Source organism: Euprymna scolopes, chromosome 6 (assembly GCF_053919585.1).
Source record: "Euprymna scolopes isolate OS-2025 chromosome 6, ASM5391958v1, whole genome shotgun sequence".
Taxonomy (NCBI): Eukaryota; Metazoa; Mollusca; class Cephalopoda; order Sepiida; family Sepiolidae; genus Euprymna; species Euprymna scolopes.
In genome coordinates, this window is record NC_136487.1 from 17,802,498 (window position 1) to 17,825,177 (window position 22,680).

The 22,680-nt window shown below is 33.5% G+C and overlaps 1 protein-coding gene across 1 annotated transcript in view; it reads right to left on the bottom strand.

Annotated features, from left to right (window-relative positions):
• Window positions 1-22,680, bottom strand: part of LOC145277549 (unhealthy ribosome biogenesis protein 2 homolog) — a 115,787-nt gene that overhangs the window by 47,605 nt on the left and 45,502 nt on the right. The window contains exons 9-15 of the mRNA XM_080129019.1: window positions 21,857-22,096; window positions 19,197-19,472; window positions 10,619-10,725; window positions 8,870-9,045; window positions 5,628-5,822; window positions 3,447-3,608; window positions 1,078-1,226 (exon numbers count right to left, since the gene is read on the bottom strand). Coding sequence (XP_079985145.1) covers window positions 1,078-1,226; window positions 3,447-3,608; window positions 5,628-5,822; window positions 8,870-9,045; window positions 10,619-10,725; window positions 19,197-19,472; window positions 21,857-22,096 — 1,305 coding nt within the window. The remainder of the gene's footprint in view (window positions 1-1,077; window positions 1,227-3,446; window positions 3,609-5,627; window positions 5,823-8,869; window positions 9,046-10,618; window positions 10,726-19,196; window positions 19,473-21,856; window positions 22,097-22,680) is intronic.

Consider the following 22,680-nt stretch of genomic DNA (forward strand, 5'->3'; position numbering starts at 1 on the left):
CGCTGGAAAGCCTTCTAATAGTTTCTTCAATCAGACTGCTATATTTTGGAATTCCTTCCCTGTTTCCTGCTTACGAGCAGAAGTTTAAATGTAATGTGAACAGACATCTCACTGCTCAATCCCCACAGTTCCTTACTCAACATGATCCCAATTAGTAGTCTCTTGTGTCTAAGTTGTAATATGCCTTTTTTGGGGGTGAAAAAGAATTATAAAAAAAGTTAAATAAATATCTTTTCGTTAATTAAAATTTACAACAAAAAATACAAATCTATTATATTAAATCTCAGTATCAGTTTGTTTTAGAAAATGGAATCTTTGACTACAAAATATTTTGAAATTGGTTAAGAGTTGCAAGTGCAACTTGAGATAACAATATTCATGAACTACAGTGAATAGGATTCTAATTTCATTATTCAATGTATAAAAGTAATATTTCAAGTTTTAGTGAAAAGAAAGATTTTTATTTAAAATTTTAAAACTTTCTTAGTTTGCTGACCTCCATTTTTTTACATCGATCAAAACATTGTTCACCCAAGATAAGAACAGTAGTCGGAATAATCTAAATACGAATCATCAATCCTCATCTAAAAAATTCAAAAACATAAAACAATGGTCAATTAGAATACGAAATAAATACCTTTTTGTTAATTAAATAATTAAAATAACCAAAAAATTGCAAATCTATTATATTAAATCTTAGTATCAGTTTCTTTAAGAAAATAAGACGTTTGAATTTGAACTATTTTGAAATTGAGTTTCACATGCTATTCAAGAACTACAGTGAATATGATTCTAATTTCATTATTCAGTGTATAAAAGTAATATTTCAAGTTTTAGAGAAAAGAAAGTTTCTTTTTTTAAAGATTTAAAAACTATTTTAGTTAGTTGACCACCATTTTTAAAATGTAACTTTGATTCAGGTGGATCAGTTTTCTTTACTTGATTATTAAAACAATCTCATTTTGCCTTTTTTAAATATTCAAAATGGCTGTCATTTAAAAAAAAAAGAAGAAAAAAAAAAGAAAATAATTCCGTTATAGAAGAACTCATTTAATGTGATTAATTTATGCTTTCTACCTTTTAGTGTCATCCTTCAATGTGTGGAAAAGAATCTCTGCAATTCTGTAAAGTTGCTCTTCAGTGAAAAGTGGCAGAAGTAATGGTAGGTTAGCAGTGATCAAGAGCCAACTTGCTTGCCTTGGAGTTTTTATAGCTAAGCCATTATCCTGAAACAGAAATAAGAAACATTCTAAATTCAGCAATTATTACACATATACATGAAAAGGGAGGGGGACAGCAAATGAGGATGTAATAAAAGCATATAAAAATTTTTTTTTTAATTTTTGAGTTTGATCAATAATGCAGGACCTATTAGATTGATGACTCTTATTTTGACCCTATCTACGAGTGAAAGTGGTAGATGCACCAACCCACATGTGCCAACAAAACTCCATGGGTGAATGGTGGCTTTGTAGAAATATAGGATACTCTCTGGTGTGAGTAATTTTCTAGCATGATAGAGAGATAGATTACTTTCATGTCTTCCATGTATTTGTTCCAATTCATGTTACCTGTGAATGTTGGGCTGAGGAGTTTAAATGAAGAGCTTTCAGGTAACATATTATCAGTCATGGCTTAATTCATGGTTGTAATAATAATGAAAACAAGAAAAAGAAGTTATTTTATAATATACTAACAAGGCACCCGATATTATGTATGTACATACACAAACAGAAGTATGTTTATATATTTTTGTGCAGGGTAAACTAATTAACTGATCATTATGAATTTGGGAATATAGATGCAATGCATAATAGTAGGTAATGTGAGCTTTATTTTGTTGAATCTATAGGTAAAATGTATTAAGAAACCGTTTAATAAAATTCTGACATTGATTTTGTTGAAATTTTAACTATAGGTATTAGGCACGGATTAATAAGAGTTCCTCAAATTTGAATTCCTTTGGAATATTTTAAAGGGTTGTCAGTAAACATAATATGAGTGCAAGCGCTAATTTCAAAATTCAAATATTTCAGATTTGCATGAAATTTGATCCAGAGTTATTAGACACCAACTAAGCAATATTTCTTGAATTTTAATTTTAATTTAAATTAAGATCCCTTAAGTTTAAATTTTAAATATTTTTATAGAATCAAAATGATTTAATGAAAATTGGAATAAGATTTGTCGACATCATGTTTATCATATATATGTGGATTTTAATCTTTTTGAGGAGACATAAAGCTGTTAACATTACCATTTTCTTTTTTAATTTTAATACCCGTCCCAGGACGGATACCCCCACCAGAACAGTTTTGTACCACTTTTATGTCGCCTTACAAAAATTATAATCAACATATAATCATACTAAAATCTAATGTCCAGAAGATGTTTTCTAATTTTGATCAAAATCCATTACCTGATTTGGATTATAGAAAATGTCTCAAATTTAAGGTTTAAGCTTAAGAGATCTTAAGAGAAAATTGAAATTTCAAGGAATCTTACTAAATTGGTGTCTAATGCTTATGAATCCAATTCAATGCAAATTTGAAATAATTTGAGTTTTGAAATGGCAGATTGCGCCTATATTATAACCCCTAAAATTTCTTTATAATATTATAAAGAAAAGCTGAAGGAATATTTATTAATACGCATTACAGAGCTCAACATTGCAAGTGAAACAGTCGCATTTACGAGTGATTTTTCAAAGTGGTGACTAGAAATAACGAAACGATTATCTTTTGGTGATTGTATTTCTTTCACTGACAATCTTCTAAAGCTCATTACTGAGTGAAAAATATCTTTCCAGCTTTTTTTTATAATAAAACGAACAAAGTTAAATTATTTAAACAATAAAAGTTTAATAGAACAATATACTCTTTTTTTTAAACAAAGGCTGTTTAAAAAAAATATCTGAAGAAATAAGAATCTTTATACCTTCGGGTATCAACATAAAATTTGTTGTATATTTAGAATTACACTTATTAAAAAAAACAAACAAAAAAAACCCAGAAAACTTTATGATTTACATACTCGTAACAGAATGAAGATATCATATTCTAAAAATCATGTGGGGTTTGGCTAGTAACTTTTCTATTTGGCTAGTAAACGAAAATATTTAGTTGTCAAAGGTCAACTAAAGATAAATTTATCAATAGAGCCCTGCATTGTTTAAATTTCACAAACATTGGGTTTTTATCTGAATTTTCACAAAAAGCTTTCACTTCCTTTTTTCCTCCTTTGCATAAAACTAAAACTAAATATGACTCACATTGCAACCTTTTACACCTCACAGCTGTGCTATAAAATTCATATATTGGTTAATTAGTTTAGGAGTTAATCCTGTATAAATATATAAATAACTTTACATAAAAGAAGATTAGCATAGATCAAACTTTACATTTTGAGATGAGATTTTTAAAATTGAATAAAAGAAATGAACTTACAGTGTAGAACTGTGAAAACCTAACTATTTGATCCATGACTTCATCTGGTGATTCTGGATCAAGTACAGACTCAACAAAATTACACACTTGAGCAGTTTCTTCTTCAGTTACAGAATCAAGAAATAATTGTGATGCCTTGATTATTTGAAGCTGCAGTAGATTCTGAAATGCAAAAATATATTTGAACCAAAAATAATTTTAATATTTTATCTAAATATATTAATATTTTAAATAAATATGTTTCATAATAATTTATAATTTAAATAAATGTTTATCTTAACAATATTTTAAATAAATATTTTTAATAATAATTAATATCTTAAATAAATGTTAATTTTAACAATAGTTTAATTAAAAATGAATTTTAACATTTTAAATATATTAATACTTTAAATAAATATTTTAAATAAACATGAACATTTAACAATATAAAACAACATCACATAAGATTAATTGATCTTCTTGAAAATTTCTTTCACAAAACATCAAATAAGTTCAATAGTTAAAATAAAACAAAGTCATAAGATCTATTAAAAAGTTGAATCAAAAATCTGATTCAAAATAAATATGGTCAAATTATTAAATTAAGCCTTATTAATTTCTTCTTTTCTGCAACTTCTCACACTTGATGTTACTAGTCTGTCTTTTTTTATAAATACTATTATGGCATGTATTCTTCAAAATTGTCTGATGTATTCCCAGCTTCCTTTGTTCCAGCTTGTTTATCTCGATGGTTCAGAGATCTTCAACAATTTGCTATTTTGATTCATTCATTGTAATCCTATTCCAAGAACTGCAGCTAGTGGAACTCACTTCCTACTAACTGTTTTCCTCCTACCTATACAAGACTAAGGCTTATGGGAATCTCCTTATTTTAAGTTCACAAGATTGTTTCATCACACAGCTATTATTCTGGTGTATTTCAAAAGAGAGTTCCTTGTGTGTTTTAAACAATTTACAGTTTGCTGTGCTACAGAAAATTATAAGGAGTTTGTATATAAATAGAATAGAAATAATAGATTTTAAAACAAAATAAAATTAATTTCATGTCCTTTTCAATTTCTGTGAAATTGCTCATGTTTAAAATAGCCACCGTATGTATGTTGGAACTAAAATTAGATGTATATGTGAAAAAGGAAAATTTCCTGAAATATACAATGTGGAACTTCCATCTAATCATACTGACACAACACAATGCAAGCATAGAAAAAAAATACTTAAAACCAATAACAATACATACATACATCTATATATATAATAGCGAAAATGTGTGTGTATGTTCGCTTTTTGTGTATGTCCAAGAAAGGCTTTTTTCAGAGAAGCGGTCAGTTGGCTCGCAACGTCTTAAAACTGTTTATATCACATATAAATCATAATATCTCCGAGTTAACAATTGAGCTCGCCTGTCTATTTAATTTGCTCGACTTCGGGAAGATAAATATTCAACAGTCTTTGCTCGCCGCATGTGGATTCGGCTTTTTCCTATAATAAAAGCGACACTAATTCTGGCGATATTTTTCCGGTGGCAATCGCTGGAAATGTCCGAAAGCAATCAGCTTTGATCAATGTGGAAATATTTTCCTTGTATCAAACAATTGCTATTCAAATTGGACAAGGGGAGCTGGTCCCCCCCCCCAACACACATCTTGGGAAAATAAAAATAAAAACCCCGCAGTCAAAGTTGACCTCATTAAGTCATTAAAACATGCACCTGCCAAATCTAAGTAATTAAATAAATTCAAACGTGTTTCCGTTAAGTATCGCACGGTGGCCTACTGGTTAATGGCATACGTTTTTTTTTCACACTTTAATTTCCAAATTTGCCTCTAGGGTTCGGGTTCAATCCTCATACTCACCTACCAAAAACTTTTTTTAAAATTATTTTAAACCCCCCAATCGAGTTTTGATTTACCTCCGAACACTCGGGCAACGCTAGTACTTTCATAAATCAGAGTCCATTTTCTGTAGGCTGTTTTTAAACCCAGTCAATGATGGGTACTTTTGCTAGTACATATATAAAGTGTTAATAAAAAGTGAATCTGCATAGCAATTTGCTTCAACTTGTGTTGATCCATTATACGTCTGCATCGTATTACCTTCTAGAAATTACCTTTGTATACATGCTTCAAGCAATCTAAATTTCATCTAATAACAAGACAGATAAAAAAAAAAACGACTTACGGCAATGAAAGATTTTTGGTTGAGATGTTTTGAAATCTTTTTCCATTTTGAAAGTGAGAAGCATCGAAAAGCACGAGGATCCTTGAATTGTGGTTGAATATCCGAGGAGGCAAAGTGAGACAATAGTATAGCCAAGTCACCCCATGCAAGAGTCAGCAATAAAGTTGCCTCTAAAAGGACTTGATCACAAATTGGCTGAATCACAATAAGAAAACATTAAAAACAAATAATTTACTGACAAAAAAAAAATAAAAATAAATAAATAAAAAATCTCACAAATTAATATGAAATGTACTAAGAGTAGAGGTCTTGCAAATAATTTCTTAATAGAAGACGGTACAGTCTGTCTGGTCATCACCTACTCTATAATAAAGACTGGTGTGTATTTATTTGTATATATTTATAAAAATAAATAGATAAACATACTATCACTCTTAAGTTAGAAAGTAAAAAGCATGCCTTTTTCTAGCCTCTGAGTGAAACTATTTAAAGTAGTGAGAGGAAACAAAAAAAGCAAACAGATTGTCAGACAACACCCTCCATTTGAAATGAATTCAGAAAAAAAATCCTACATTTGAAATAATAAATCTCATCTGTCTATTTAAATATATGTATGTATGTCTGCCTAAAACTTTTGACAGAGGCGATGGATTTTCGCAAGATTGGTATCATTTTTAAGCTCAACCCTCCGAACAACAAATATTGGAAAATTGGCTAAAAACATTAACTCCTTCACCCTCAACTGGGCACTTTTCTACAAGGAGAGGTCGCTTTTTTCGCCAGTATTTTCGAAAATCATTCCCTCTTTTCAATTGACTAGCCTTAATTTAAATTTTCGCCACTTTCGGTTTGGCGATGGGCACAACAGCAAAGACGTCACTTTTTTTTTTTTTCGTTCTTTTCCTCCTTTGCGATACGAGTTTGAGCCTGCCTATTACCACTTTTTTTTTTTTTTGGCCAACACACACCTTCAAATACCCAAGTACCCAGGCTAGTTTTAAATAAAAAGTTATGTTGGTGCTATTTACTTTAGGTCATCAGAAATCATAATTTATATCTGAAAAATAAAATTACTTATTTTTTATTAGTATGAACACTGACAAAGCACATTTTCTTTTTGTCATCTATATACATAAAAGGCAAAAATGGAGTGCGCGTTTTTGTATGTTCACGAAAGGCTTGGGGGAGGGTCTCGACCACGTTACTATTTTGGAGAACTTTTTATATACTCCCCAGATTATAATATGTACAATTTGCAAACGGACGTCGTCTTTACATTTATTTTGATTGACTTTTATAAAATTCCCTCAATTCCGTCCTTTTGCGTGTTTGTTTGTCTTTTTCGTATAAAAGCGAAACTAATTGGAGCAAAGTAGGCCGCCTAGCTTTCCAGCCGGGACCTCCAGAAACACAATTAGCTTTGATTAATGTCGGGGAAACCCTTCATATCAAACAATTGCTATTCATTTGGAAAGCTCCCCCTTCTTGTGGGGAGCTGGTTTTCCCCAACATCGCGGGGAAGCAGAAACTGGCCTGTAGCCAACCTTCATTTCTGTGCCTGCATGATTCTTAACTTATTCACTTCAAGTCAACTTTTTGATTTTTGATTGACATCGATAAATTTGAACACTTTTCATTTCCTCTTGTGTCTTAGCAGAGCGGTAAGATTTCAGCTATTCTTTCACTTTCTTCTTTTCCGCCTTACCTGCCTGCCTACTACCACTCCCCCCCCTCCCAAACAAACACCTAGGGAACGCCAAATACCCCCGCTAGTTTAATGTATATTAGTGCATGCATTTGTGTATGTCCACGAAAGGCTTTTGGCTGGGGGTTCTCAAGTCGGTTAGATTCTGGGAGAAGTTTTCTTATACTTCCTAGATCGTAATATCTCAGATTTGCAAACAGACATCGTCTCTATCTTTTTTTTTTGATCGAGTTTAAAAAAATTCCCACCGTCCCATCATGTCGGCTGTTTGTTTGTCTTTTTTGTATAAATAAAGTGAAACTATTTGAACGCAACCATCTCTCCTTCCAGCTGAGTAGGATCTTTTCTGTAATTGGTTCTTGATCGATGTAGGTGAACCCCTTCATACTGAGACAATTACTATTTATTTGGATACTGCCAGAGTGTCCCCTTTTTTGGCCTAGCTGCTTTTTCCTCAAATTAGAAACAACCTTCATAGGAGGTTTAAAAGCAACGCCATTTCTGCAAGTCATCTTTTTGATTGACTACGTTAAATTTGAATGCTTAACATGGGAGACTCCATGTTTTAACAACCTTCTGAGTCAGACCTTAACTCCTGATTTGAAATGGAACATATACATCAAATCCGTTGCCAAGGTTGCTGGAAAAATGATGGAATCATTCTACCACTCCAGTAGATATCTCACTGCCAATGCGATTCTCTACCTCTATAAGAGCCAAGTTCGTTAAAGGAGGGAGTACTGTTGCCATATTTGGGCTGGAGCTGCTAGAAGCAGCTTATCCTACCTTGACAGAGTTCAAAATAGATTTCATAGCTTAGTGGGGGATGCCCTTTTCTCTTCCCTGCAACATCTTTCCCACAGAAGAGACGTTGCGAGCATGTCTCTGTTTTATCGTTATTTTTAAGGTAAGTGCTCATCTGAGCACCAATCTATGATCCCCCCCTCACCAAACTTCCACGAAAAAGACCAGTCTAGCTGAAACTACTATCAATAATTTCCCTCACTCTGTATCTGTACCTAAACTTAAACATAGATTCCATGAACAAAGTTTCTTTCTTAGATTTTCATGCCTGTGAACACTCTTCTATTTCCCTGCTTTCTAGCTGACTACAATATGGTCATCTTCAAGTCCAATGTAAACAAGTTCTTGATGAGCCGTCCCCTAAAGTAATCCAATTTACCAAATTTACACTACTAACTATTACTATGATATTATCCCATTAACTACTGTACACTCATTAACTCTTATCCTGGTCTCCAGGCCTTGATAAGTGATGACTCCTTTGTGAAAAAAAAACAAAACAAAAAAAAAACATGTGTTCTGTTGTTTTTTGTGTAACTCTGCATTTGGAAAACTATTTTTATATTTTTCATTCTTGAATATCATTGTATGATTAGTATTTCTACTTTTGAATGGATTTATTGTAGCTCCTATATATATATACCTTTTCTCTAATAATAAGAGTTATTTTTAAATTTACAAAAGAAAAAATAACAGAACTTTGTTAACATTTAAGAAAGAAAAATTTTTTTACCTGATGAATGCAATACTTAACAGAAACTGTCAGGATAGAGTCTCTCATTTTAATCATTAACTCCTGCATTTTCTCGGTTGTTTGCTGTGTCACTGAGGCACCAGCTATGACACAATGGTGAAGAATATGGACCAATAAATTCATTGTCTCAGCACATTTCTTGCTGGCATTTAAATCTGTCAAAAAAAAAAAAATTGTTCATAATAATCACCTCTGCCAACAAAAAAAGAAATAAGCCAGATACAATGAAATTTAAACAATAAAATTTACAACTTTTGTGCAATGATGACATGGACTGAAAACCTGGGTTTGCCAAGTTTGAATCATATTTTCATCAAAACGCACATTTGTGTCTGATCTCCTGGAAGGGAGGCAAATAAAATAAAATTTACAACCTCAAATTTCCTGTATTTTCAGAGAGAGAGAGGAAGGTGAAACAAGGCAACACAAAATGTGACAGAGAGAGAGAGAGAGAGGTTTAGAAAAGATGGGAATAAAGAAAAAGATTAGTGAGAAAGAGAAAGAGGAAAGAACAGAACAGGAATGGAGAAAAAAAATAATGATTTGACCTTTTCTTACAATGACAAAAAAAAATTTTTTTAAAATGGAGAATTCACATTTTTAAGATACTTTCTTTTTTTTTTAAAAACTGCAAAAAGTAAAGATTCCAAAATTAATGATTTTTAAAATAATATTAAAAAATATGATTGCATTTTTCTTTTTAAAACATTTGCAAAAGCAGGAAAAACTCTTCATGACCAAAATATGACTAAACATCAACAAAAGAGTTCATTAAAACTGACATCATTATAGCAATCCTCAACCAAGAAGTAAAGAAACAAAAAATAATGGCATTTAACTTTTACTGAAAAGCAATTTTCTTAGATTTAATATTTTTATTTTGTTTCTTCAGATTTTTTTTTAATGTCTTGGATACTCATAAAATTTAATTTTGTATTTAGAAATAAAACAGTTTGTGATTTTTAGAATATGATATTTTCGTTACATTACAGGTATATACATCATAGAGATTTTTCTTTATTTTTGTGTTTAATATAGGGGAATTCTGAAAAAGAACCATAATTCATCGCTTCATAAATTATTATTTTGTAAACTTACAAAGATACTCAGCACTGCCCTAAGTTCCTAATTTCTGTATATTACATTTTTTTCTTTTTTTACAGAGAATACAGAAAAAAAAAATAAAACTAAAGAATCTGCTAAATATTGTCATTTTAAAGTCAGAGTTCATTTTGGAGACAAAATCAGAGTAAAGATACTCATACCCAGTTTGGGTTAATTTTTTCTTTCTTTATTTGCGTCCCTCTCTCTTTATAATGCAATATGATCCAGCCGGTTTTTAAAAAAGAAGAGTAATAGATGATAAAAACATTTAAAATATGATTTACCAGCAATAAATCTAAAAAAAAAACTAACTTTTTGTTTGTGTTATGACATTGGAGGGAATTCCGGAAAGTAAGGATCAAATCTCCTCCAAAGTCAATCGACTTTAATATTTATTTTTGATCGATATTTTATTAAAAAATGCTTTTCTTTATAAAAATAAAACTACTTGATCAATTTATGTTACTTTTTGGAGTATGATATTTTCTCATTGTCATGAGTATGTACAGCATACAGATTTTTCATGTTTTTTGCTGTAAGAGGAATTCTGTACAAGAACCAAATTTATTAATTCACTTTCATAACTGAAGAAAGCACCAACTTTTCCAAACGCTTTTAGATTACCTTTTGTGTTGATAACTTCAGTCAGTTTTTCTTGGATTATTGTCACTAATTTCTCCCAGATGGAAGTTTCAACTGTCTGCGGCAACAACTGGATAATTTCTTTGAATCTGAAAAAAAGAAATAAGGTTATTAGTGTTATCTATTAAATGATGGAAAGAATATATGCATCACATTTACTGAGTTTAAGCCATTTATTTTACAAAATACATCATTTTTGGTTCTTGTTCAAAATCTCTCTGATATCAAAAAGCAAAAGCATAGAAAAATATGATGCATGTACCTGTGATGGAATCAAAATGTCATGTTTTAAAAATCATATGAATTGATCAAGTCGTGTTTTTTTTAACTAAGAAAAAATCAAATTTTATGAGAAAGAACAGTGTCTCACTCCAACATATTGAATAAGCAAAGGGAGATAATTTGAACTTCCAAGATTTTTTCCTGTAATTCACCTCAAACAAGGCACAGTGCCATTTGGACATAAAGGGCTACTATTTAGGATCAAATCTAGAGGGAGACTGTGTGGGAAGTTGACCAGAAAGATATCTGTTCACTTGAGCTTTTACATGTCAATACAGTCAGGTAAGCAAAGAATTGGAAGGGAATTCCGAAGTCTAGCAATTTTAAGGAAGAAACTATTAGAGTAGAAGGCTTTCTGGCATCTAGGGATTTCTACTGTGTAGGGATGGGACTTTGCTGCTTATCGGGTTTGTCGGGGGTATTTATGCTGAGTACTTTGAGTTTGTTGAAACACACTCCATTAAAATCTTCTAAAACAAACACCAGGGTGCAACATTTAAGCAATGGGACGGGTTGAAGTTTGGTTGACATGACGGGATTTATTAGGGCGGGGATTCTTTTTGGACCATGTCTAAGAGTGGCAGATGCACCAGCCTAGATGTAACAACAATACTCCATGCGTGGACAAATGGTGGCTTTGTAGAGACATAAGATACTGTTAGGTTTGACAGAATGGTCTTCTCATGAAAATCAAATTGTGTGGTATTGCTGGATGTATAGTCAACAATCAAATTCTTCTTAGATAAGAGAAAAATCCAAGTTGTCCTTGATGGTCATACATGAAACATATAAATGTGGGTGTGTCACAGAGGTCAATCCTTGCCCTTTATTATTCCTGATATTAATAAATGACTTCCCTGATAAAATTGTTTCTGAGATGGGGATATTTACAAATAACACCACGCTCTATAGCAGACACGAGGGTAAAACAAATGAACATATCTAAGGAAATTGCTAAAACTCTAGAAAACCTCCAGTCTGTAGTGGAATTGGGTCGTAACTGGTTGGTAATGTTTAATGCTACCAAGACTAAGCTTATTTCCTTTAATAACTAGCCTGGGTGCCCAGCATTGACTGGGTGTTTGGAGTTGTAAAAAAAAAAAAAAAAAGTTGTAGTAGGCAGGCAGGCTTGAACTGGTGACGTGAAGGTGGAAAAGAAAGTGAAAGAAAATTTGACGACTTACCGCTACTTCATGATGCGACCAGAAGTATAACGCGTTCAAATAAAACGTAGTCTTTCAAAAAGATGCCTTGCAGAAATGGTGTTGCTTATAAACCTCCCATGAAGGTCGTTTTTAATGTGGGGAAAAACCAGCTTCCCCAAAAAGGGGGCACTCTGGCAGTATCAAAATAAATAGTAATTGTCTCAGTATGAAGGGTTTCCCCTACATTGACCAAGGACGAATTACAGAACAGATACTTCCGGGTTGCACTAGCTTACACCACTGCATTTATATTTGCCCTCTATCGACCCCCACAACAGTGGAGTTACTATCTTTAAGAGCATATCTGAGAAAATTGACCACATCCTGTCTGCTCATCCTTCGGCTAATATTCACATTTGCGGTAACTTCAATGTCCATAATGTGGAATGGCTGACCCACTCAAATAAGACCGATGACGAGGGGAGGTTTTGTCATGATTTTGCCATTGTCTATGACCTTACTCAGATTGTTCATGAACCCACCCGTGTGCCCGATACACCCGGTCAATATGCAAGCCTTCTAGACCTTTTCCTCACAACTTCCCCTGAGCTGTGTTCATGTTCCGTTCTATCTCCTCTGGGATCCTCTAACCACTCTGTTGTAGCAGTTAAGATAAAAATGAAATGTAATAAGTCTTCAGACGTATCTCTCCACCGTACTGTATATCGATGCTCTATGGCTGACTGGGATAGCTTCCGCACATTCATATCTGATCTACCTCTGCATTCCATGTTTAAAAAGGATGTGTCCTCTATAGTATCAGACCTGACCGAATGGTTAATTGTAGGCATAGACCGATTCATACCATCCAAAAAATTCCAACAAAAACCAAACATGGTTCTCCCCAGAATGTGCTGCTGCCATCGCGCACAGAAATCACTTTTTCCATAGCTACCAACGTAATAGATGTACTGAGACTAAAGCTGATTTCAGGACTGCCAGCAACCACTGTAAAAGAGTAATAAAAAATGCAAGAGAGCTATATGCTCAGTCCGTTAAATCCAAAGTAGCTGATCAGCGGCTTGGATCCCATCAGTTTTGGCAAATAGCAAACAGGATCCTGAACAGAAGAGTGCGTTCTATTCCAACCATCATCAATGGACCTGAGGTCATCTGGTCATCATCAGACAAGCCCAGACTATTTGCCAAGAACTTTGCAGCTAATTCTACCCTATGCGATGAAGGCAATCAACTCCCCGTATTTCCTCCTATAACAAACAACACGCTATGCAACATACAAATATCTGTGCGTGAGGTCGCCAAACTAATTATAACCTTGATTCCAGTAAAGCAACTGAAATGGAACACGTACATCAGGTCTGTTGCCAAGGACGCTGGGAAAATGGTGGGATCCTTCTACCACTTCAGAAGATATCTCACTACTGATGCAATTCTCTATCTGTATAAAAGCCAAGTACGTCCAAGGATGGAGTACTGCTGACATATTTGGGCAGGAGCTGCTAAAAACAGCCTATCCTGCCTTGACAGAGTACAAAATAGACTTCGTAGCTTAGTGGGGGATGCCCTTTTCTCTTCCCTGCAACCTCTCTCCCATAGAAGAGACGTTGCGAGCCTATCTTTGTTTTAGCGTTATTTCCATGGCAGGTGCTCGTCTGAGCTCCAATTTCCCTCCCCCCTCGCCAATCTTTTACAAGAAACACCGGTCTGGCTGAAACTACTGCCAATAATTTTCCCCACTCTAGATTCCATGAGCAGAGCTTCTTTCTCAGAAGTGCACGACTGTGGAACTCTTTTCCGTTTGCCTGTTTCCCACCTGACTACAATTTGGATGTCTTCAAGTCCAACATAAACAAATTCCTGACAAACCGCCCCCTTAAGTAAGACACTCTATCAAATCTCCAATACTAATGATTACTACAATACTATCTCATTGATTACTGTACACGCAATAACCCTTATCCCTGAGTGGCCTCTGGGCCTTGATAAGTGGTGACCTCCATGTAAAAGAAAAAAAAAAAAAAAAAAAAAATCCCGCCCGGGCGAAGGCCAGGTGCTGTTGCTTGCGATCGAATAGTTTTGCTTTATTTATACGAAAAAGACAAACAGCTGACACAACAGGACGGTGGGAATTTTTAAAAATTTGATAAAAAAAATGAAAGAAACTGTGTCCGTTTGTTAATCTGAGGTATTACGATCTAGGAAATATAAGAAAACTTCTCCTGAAATCTAACCAACGCGAGAACCCCGACGCAAAAAGCCTTTTGCGGACATACACAAATGCGCACATCCATTTTGCCCTTTATATATTAGACTAGCGTGGGTGTCGGCGTTGCCCGGGTGCTTATAGGTGTGTGTTGAAAAACCACAAAGTTATAGTAGGCAGGTAGGCCGAAGCTTTGACGCGAAGATAGAAAAGGAAGTGTGAAAAAACCTGACATCTTACCGCTCGGCGACGACAAGACAGGAACTGAAAATTCAACAATTAAAAAGCTAAGTGACAGGTGCGTAAATTTAATGAGGTCAAACATCACGCCATAGGGGAAACTTAACTTTGACTGCAAGCCAGTTTCTGTGTTTCCCCCAAAATGTTGGGGAAAACCAGCTCTCCATAAAAAGGGGAGTGTCCAAATGAATAGCAATTGTCTGGTATGACGGGTTTTGGCTGCAGCTCATTGCTTTTCTGGACGTCCCGGCACAAGTGCCAGGGAGCTGCCTTTGCTACAAATTAAGTTTCGCTTATATATATGGAAAAGCCAAACAAACACGTGGAGAGTAAAAAATATTGCAAAAATAGCGTGTAAAAGTTGCTCAAATAAAAGATAGACGCAACCTCATTTCGTAAATCGGAGATATCATAATCTAAGTAGTACATAAGCTCTAAGAAACAGTAACCCCCCCACCTCAAAGCCTTTGCCGGACATACAAAAAATGTGCACACACTAACCCACATTTTGCCTTTTATATATATAGTCTAACGGGGGGTACCCGACATTGCCCGGGTGTTTCGAGGTGTGTGTGCTCTTAAATAAAAAAGAAACTGGGGGGGGGGGGGTTTGAGAAGATCGAATCCGAAGCCCTGAGGCGAAGTTTGAAAAGAATAAAATGTGAAAAAAACATGAACTGTTCAGCCAGGCAGAATGACTTACTGAAAGATGTTTGAATTTATGTAAGTAAGAACAAAATTGACCGGTGCCCACAAGATTTTGTGCGAGCGTCACGACGACGATGTAAGCAATAGCTATTCAGCAAATGAGGTCAATAACCAGGTTTGTTTGTTATAAGCAAAGTAAAATAAGAAAACATAAAAACGAACATTAAAACTTAAGCGGGGGGGGGGGGGGGTAATCAAAACATCGAAAAAAAAAACACAAAAAGAAAACTAACGTAAGGCAAACGAACGATGTTAAATGTAAAAAAAAAAAAACAAAAAAGAAAACAGAAAAACGAACGCTGAAACAAAAAAAAAAATAAAAACATGTGAAAAATGGCTTGAATAAGCCTGTTTTAATATTAAAATTTTTAAAAATCGGTGGGTACCCGAGTGTTTTTGGGTGTCGCTAAGAATAAGCGCAGTAAAAAAACAAAAAAACAGAAAAACGAACATTATGTGAAAAATGGCTTAAATAACACTGGTTCAATATTTAAATTTAAAATATCGAAAAAAAAAAAAAAAAAAGAAAGACATCTCACACCACGATTCGAACCCAAAACATTTAGATAATGAACCAACGCGCTAACCAACTGAGCTAACGTGACGTACATGAAATTTAGTCAGTTCTTCAACTATTTAAAGTAAATCAGGTCATGACGTCATCTGACGCATGCGTAGAACCGGTCGTCGTCAGACTGCTGCACTTTGAAATTCCTTCCCGGGCCCCTACTTCCTTGACTGTACTGACATGCAGAAATTCAAGTGTAATGGCCAACTCCATAAATAGTATCCCTGCAAATTTGGTCCCAAATAGTAACCCCTCATGACTCATGGCTCTGTGCCTTGCTTGGGGTGAAATGACAATAAAAAAATTTTTTTTAAATCAGGAAACTAATTTCTACATTATTTTATGTCTTTTTATAATAGATAATATTACCATCTGCATATATGTCGACGAATGATCGTAGAATATGACTTGAGAGACCGTTGATGAAGACCAGAAAGAGACAGTTGGGCCCAGATATATTCCTGAGGCTCGCCAGCATTAATACTGTTAGCTTATGATTAATTAACCTATAGGAAAGAAATGATTGGATGATTGAAAGGGCATTTCCAGCTACATTGTGAAGTAGTCCTTTATGCCAAACCCTATCAAATGCCTTAGATATGTCAAGAGCTATTGTTCTAGCAACGAAACTATGGTCAATAGATTCACTTATCTTATATGATATTATCGTCAGCACATCAGCTATTGATCTCTCAGAACGATAATTATATTGCTTGTCGCTGCATAAGTTGTTTCTGCTAAGGTGTTAGACAACTTCTTCATTTATCACAGACTTAAGCAACTTACTTATGACGCACAGATTAGACTGTACTGACACGCAGAATACTGATCCCCAGATACAGAGGTTTTCCAGGCTGTCGGGGAGTATCTCTCCTTAAGGCAACATTTAAACAACTTAGTAAAGTAGGTGAAAAATAGATTTAAATCAGAATTTTGTTTGTTTTCAGCCTTGTAATGGCTACAATTTACCATTAATCATTTAAAATTGTAAAAAAAATGATTTTCTATAAAAAAATATCTACTTGATCAATTCATATGATTTTTGGAATATGATCTCTTTGTTCTGTGACAGGTGCATATATCATAAAAATGTTTTTGTATTTTTTTTTTTAATATAGGGGGAATTCTGTAAAACTACCTCATTATTTTTAAACTTAATTCATAAGAAGAGAAATAGCATGAACAGCAAATATTATTGGCCAGAAAACAGGACAGATGGCATTGTCCAGGAGAGAAGCAGAGCAGATGTGTGCCAGACATGATATAGTATGGCTCAACTAAAAAAAAACATCGGCAAATTCTGTTTCATTCAATGGCCCACACAAATATATTTTCAATTCATATTTTTTTTTACCATTATTTCTGAATTTATTTAAGAGAATTTTTATTATTTTCATGAGATTTTTTTTCTTATGGAAATCGCTCCAGACAAGGTATGAAGCCACTTAAAACTACTTCAAAACTAGAAAGTAGCCAACAATAAGTGTTTAATGGATAAATTCCAACCCAGAAAACAGCAATTCTTCCTTCTTTGTCAGAAACATCTTTCATGAAATATGAGGACTAAAGGACAAAATACTAATCCTATTTGGTTTTAACTAATGAACCATGATTTATTAAGGTTAAAAGCCACTGAAGGATAAAGATCAATAAAATGGATTGATTGTCAGTTAAATTACGATGAATATTATTATGAGAGGATTGAAAATGATCAGTGGAAAAAAAAACAACTTCATTATTCATGAAGATGTGTAAATATTTGTTCAACTTTTTTTTAAAGATTAATTAAAGAAAATGGTGCTTCTACATTATACAAATAAAAAAAATATTGAATTCCAAGTGAAACAAATGGTATCTACGTAATTGTCAGGTCTCAAATAGTAATATACCCAAAAATTCTGAGAAACGATAAGATAGAAAAATAATTATTAATGAAAAAAAATTGTGAAAGAAGCAAAAAAACTATACTTACTTAAAAAGAAATAAGTTGACAGGGGAGATAATTAAGTGCTATTGTTTATGTCACATGACGAGCGTAATTCAAAATGTTGAACAAAATTTATTACCCATATAAACTTTATCAAAAACAGTTTTTCATTAATAATTATTTTTCTACCTTATCGTTTTCTGTAATTTTTGGATATGTTACTATTTGCAGTATGACAATTATGTAGGTACCATTTATTTTACTTGAAATTAAATATTTTTTCGGTTGTATAATATAGAAGCACTGAAAAAATAATTAAAATAGAAGATCTGTCCAAATATTCATAACGAACAAAAAGATATGCAGCAGAGCACGCGTATTTGCAGCAAGTATTACATCATCTACACATTCTGAATCATTCGTAGACATTTATGCAGACAACACTACAATCTATGGCAACACTTCAAAGGCCAGCAATGGCCAAGATCTTTCTAATTCTCTCGCATCTGATCTTGAAGAACATGGTAAAATGTGGAAAAAAGTAGCTTGTTAATTTTAATGCATCTAAAACTAAGCTGCTCTCTTTTCATCATAATCACTCTAACCCCATCATTGAAATGAATGGTTTTCATCTTGGGGAAGCTCCATTTCTTGACCAGCTTTTAGGATCTTCACTCCTGATCTGAAATGAAACATATACATCAAATCTGTTGCCAAGATCACTGGAAAAATGGTTGAATCACTCTTCTGCTCCAGCAGGTATCTCACTGCTGATGCAATCTTATATCTGCATAAGAAACAGGTATGCACTTATATAGAGTACTGTCGCCACATCCGGGCAAGAACTGCTCAGCACACCCAATCCAGCCTTGATAGAGTTTAAAACCAGCTTCGAAACCTAATAGGTGATGCCCTTTTCTTTTCCCTACAATCTCTTTCCACACAGAAGAGAGATTGCAAGCCTGTCTCTGCTCTATTGTTATTTTCAGTACAAGTGCTCGACTGAACTCTAATCTATTGTTCCCCTCCTTGCCAAACTTTCACAAAAATAACACTTGACTAGCTCCAACCACTATAAAAGATTTCCCCGACTCTCTATCTGTACCTAAATCTAAACGCAGATTCCATGAACAAAGTTTCTTTCCTAGAACTGCCTGCCTGAGGAACATGATTCTGCTTCTTGGTTGAATACAACATGGTAGCCTTCAAATCCAATGTAAACAAATTCTTGTTGAGCCGTCCCCATAAATAATCAAATTCTACCCAATTTACACCATTAATGATTACTAAACTACCACCTTACATTCATTAACCCAACCCTTATTCTCGAGTGGCTTTTGGGCCTTGTTAAGTAGTGACTCCTAAGTAAAAAAAAAAATCAGTGTGACATCATCTACTTCTTGCTATTTTTAGTGTAAAACACCCACTCATGCCCCGTCTATCTATAGAAAAATGTTGATACTTACTTTGCATATGCATGCTGAGGAAACTGGATACAACACGGATCACTTGGCTCTTCAATAGATTTGGTCATCATATCAATAAGGGAGGGAATTTTTCGTAATTTGTGGTAAATGTTGAAGACGCTTGTGAGTAATGAATCAACACCGGCTGTTTTGGGAGAGTTTGGTTGAGACATAGAAGACCAGCAAGTAGAAAATATTGAACTCAGATGGTTTTCTATAATTTCAGGATTCAGTTTTAATAGAGTTTCTAGGCAAGAATACCAAGTTGTGTCTTTGCTATAAAATAAAAAATAAAAAAATTCTTTAAAGTATATAAAATAAATGTTTAATTTATATAAAATAAAAATAAATTGATTAAAATTTACAATTTTTAATATACACAAATACCTTCTCCTATTTTTCGTTGGAAGAAAATTAATATCTACATCATCGTAGTAAATACAAAATTTAAACTTGAGTTGCTAAAACTAAAAATGAAATGTAAAAATTTTCAAGTCCAAAAAATGAAATGCAAAATCTTTAAAAACCTAGAAAATTATATATAAGAATTAAATCTGAAAAATGAAATACAAACACTTCAAAGATTAAAAATTGTGATATCAATTTTAAAAGCGTGAGAAAATGATGTTTTTTTTTTGTTTTTTTTTGTTTTGGTTTATTCCGATTTTTTTAAAATCGTGTTTTTTTTTTATAATATTTAAACAGGGTTATTACCCCTCGCCCCCTACACACATCTATAAATACATGAAATCTGCATTAATCAAAATATCATATGTAAGCATATTTTATAACTGGGCAATGCCGGGCAGCCTGATATTACATACACATACTGATTAATGGCTATACAAATCCGCTTGTTTTGGATGCTTTAATGTTTTTGATTTGCACTTGAAATAGAGACAATGGTGTGTTTTCAAAGTTTTATAGTACTTAAAAAGATGTTATTTAAATGTCAGTAGTTTCATGTGTTCTAATGATCGTTAAATGGCATAATGAATGCATTTTAAGTAAAATTCATGTATTATTAAAAACTCACACTATTATTTATCTCTATATAAATAAAATGAACTCATTTTTTCCCGTCGGATTTTGACCTTAATAGGATTAAAAATCAAGATATTTCATGCAAATATAATATGCACAAACGGCAGAACAATATCTGAGGTGTGTTATAGGCTTATTATTTTTCAAATTCCTCGATAATCTTAGATTTCTATACTTTTTCTGCTGAGAAGTCACGGCCAAAATCGGTTAAGATCAATGGAAGTGGTAAAATATTTTCTCTCTAATAAATTCCTCCTCCCCCTGCCACCACTTAACACCGTTTGGGGATCGTTCACAAGGAACAGTTGAGAAGAGAACACCGGTTTGGCTTCGTAGTTCTTTCATGTGAAATTATTTAAAATCACTAAACTAAGCTGCAGTGCTCTGTGGCGTAGTGGTTAGCGTGCTGGACAATTCACATTATATTTTCACGTTCGCGCCGACATACCGTAGTCGTTTTTTTTTTTTTTTCCCTAAACAACTGGAATGGACTTTTCTTGGTGGCCGAACTGTTAACGTTGCAGATGTTTTTTTTTGTTTGTTTTTTTTCACACTTTATTTTCCTACTTTTACTCATGACTCCGGGTTTGATCCTTCCTACTTACCTACCATAACATTTTTTAAAACTCCCCCCCTCCCCCGTCCCGGAAACAAACACTCGGGCAACGCCGGGTACTCCCGCTAGTATAAAAATAAAAAATCTTTCTAAGTACTATATATATATATATATATATATATAAAAAAAGGGTTTACCTCTAAACTAGTTAATCAATCAGTATGAATTTTGGAACAGAGCTACTAAGTGTAAAGGGAGGGGGGAAATGTGAACTATATTTATGTAAAGGAGACAATGAATAGTCCCTAAATTTCAGTTTCTTTGGAGTATTTAAAAAAAAAAATTAAAGTGATATAGACACAGCCTCTTATTTAAAAATTCAAATATTTTATGTTTGCAATCAATGTGATCCATAATCATTAGACAGCAATTAAGTAAAATTCCTTAAGTTTCAATTTCTACTCAAGACCCATTAAGCTTAAATTTTAGCCATTTTCTAAAATCAAAATTATGTCATGAATTGTGATTAAAAGTGGAACAATGATTATAAACATTAGGTTTACTATCATTATATCTCGATTTTAATCTTTGTCACACAAATGGTGCAGAACTTCTCGTGTTTATGTATGTATTGTATTGCATCATGGTGCTCAACTGAACTCCAGTCTATGGTCTCCCTTCAGAACTTTCAAAAATTTAATTTGACTAGCTACAACCACCATACATGATTTCCCCCACTCTCTATCTGTGCCTAAATCTAAATGCAGATTCAATAAACAAAGCTTCTTTCCCAGAACTGTCTGCCTGTGAAACACTTCCATTGGCCTGCTTCCCAGTTGAATATAACATGATAGTCTTCAAATTCAATCTAAACAAGTTCTTGTTGAGCCATCCCCATAAATAATCAAATTCTACCCAATTTACACCGTCAACAATTACTACACTACCACCTTACATTCATTAACCCTTATCCTCAAGTGGCCTTTGGGCCTGGATAAGAAAAATTGTGTGTATATATTGTATGTATGGGTCCATTAAAATAAATAAAATGGTTACTCACTTTTCCAATCCCAAAAGAACTTTCAGGAGCATGGTGAAGTATAACTGCCATAAACCGTCTTCTGCTTTGTCTTCTCCAACGTCATAAATGTTAAAATTGTATGCATGTTTTAGTAAAGAGTCAAGGACAATAAGTATCTGCGATTCTTCCAAGTGACCACAATGCGAAGTCGTTTCCACAGAGATGCCAAGCTGCTTGTTGATGGCAAAGAACATCATCCGACACGAATCCGAAGTTAGCCTAATAACAAATTTGAATTCAATGAATAATAAAATAAAAACAAATGCGTAATAATATGATGCAAATAATCAAGAGCTTAAAGGAACTTGTTTTTTTGGCCAGGAACAATGTGTAGTATCTGTTTTGATAATACACTTTTATTTGGATTTTTCAGACTACCGATCTCATCTTGAGTATGATTCTCACAATGTTTTGACCGATGTAACCTCCCAACTTTTTTTCAGGTATATCTTGTTGAATTTCGGAATCTGCACAGAATTTTGAACAGTACTCTTCATTATTCCTTCACTGACCGAGGAAATAAAAGGTCAGTTTTTAATGTTGAAGAATTCCAGTTCCCAAAAAAGGGCAAGATGAAGTGTTGTGTTTCTGAATTTTTTAGGTGAGGATAATTCGGATTATTTGGATTACTGTTCTCATCTTATGACCGATGTGACCTCTGACCTTCTTCAGATACATCTTGTCAAACTCTGGAATTTGCAGGGAAATTCAAACAGAATCATTTATTTACTCCACGGGATAGCATGCTCTTGTTCCATCAACCATGAGCAGATAAAAGTCTTAGAGCAGGTGATAGAAATACA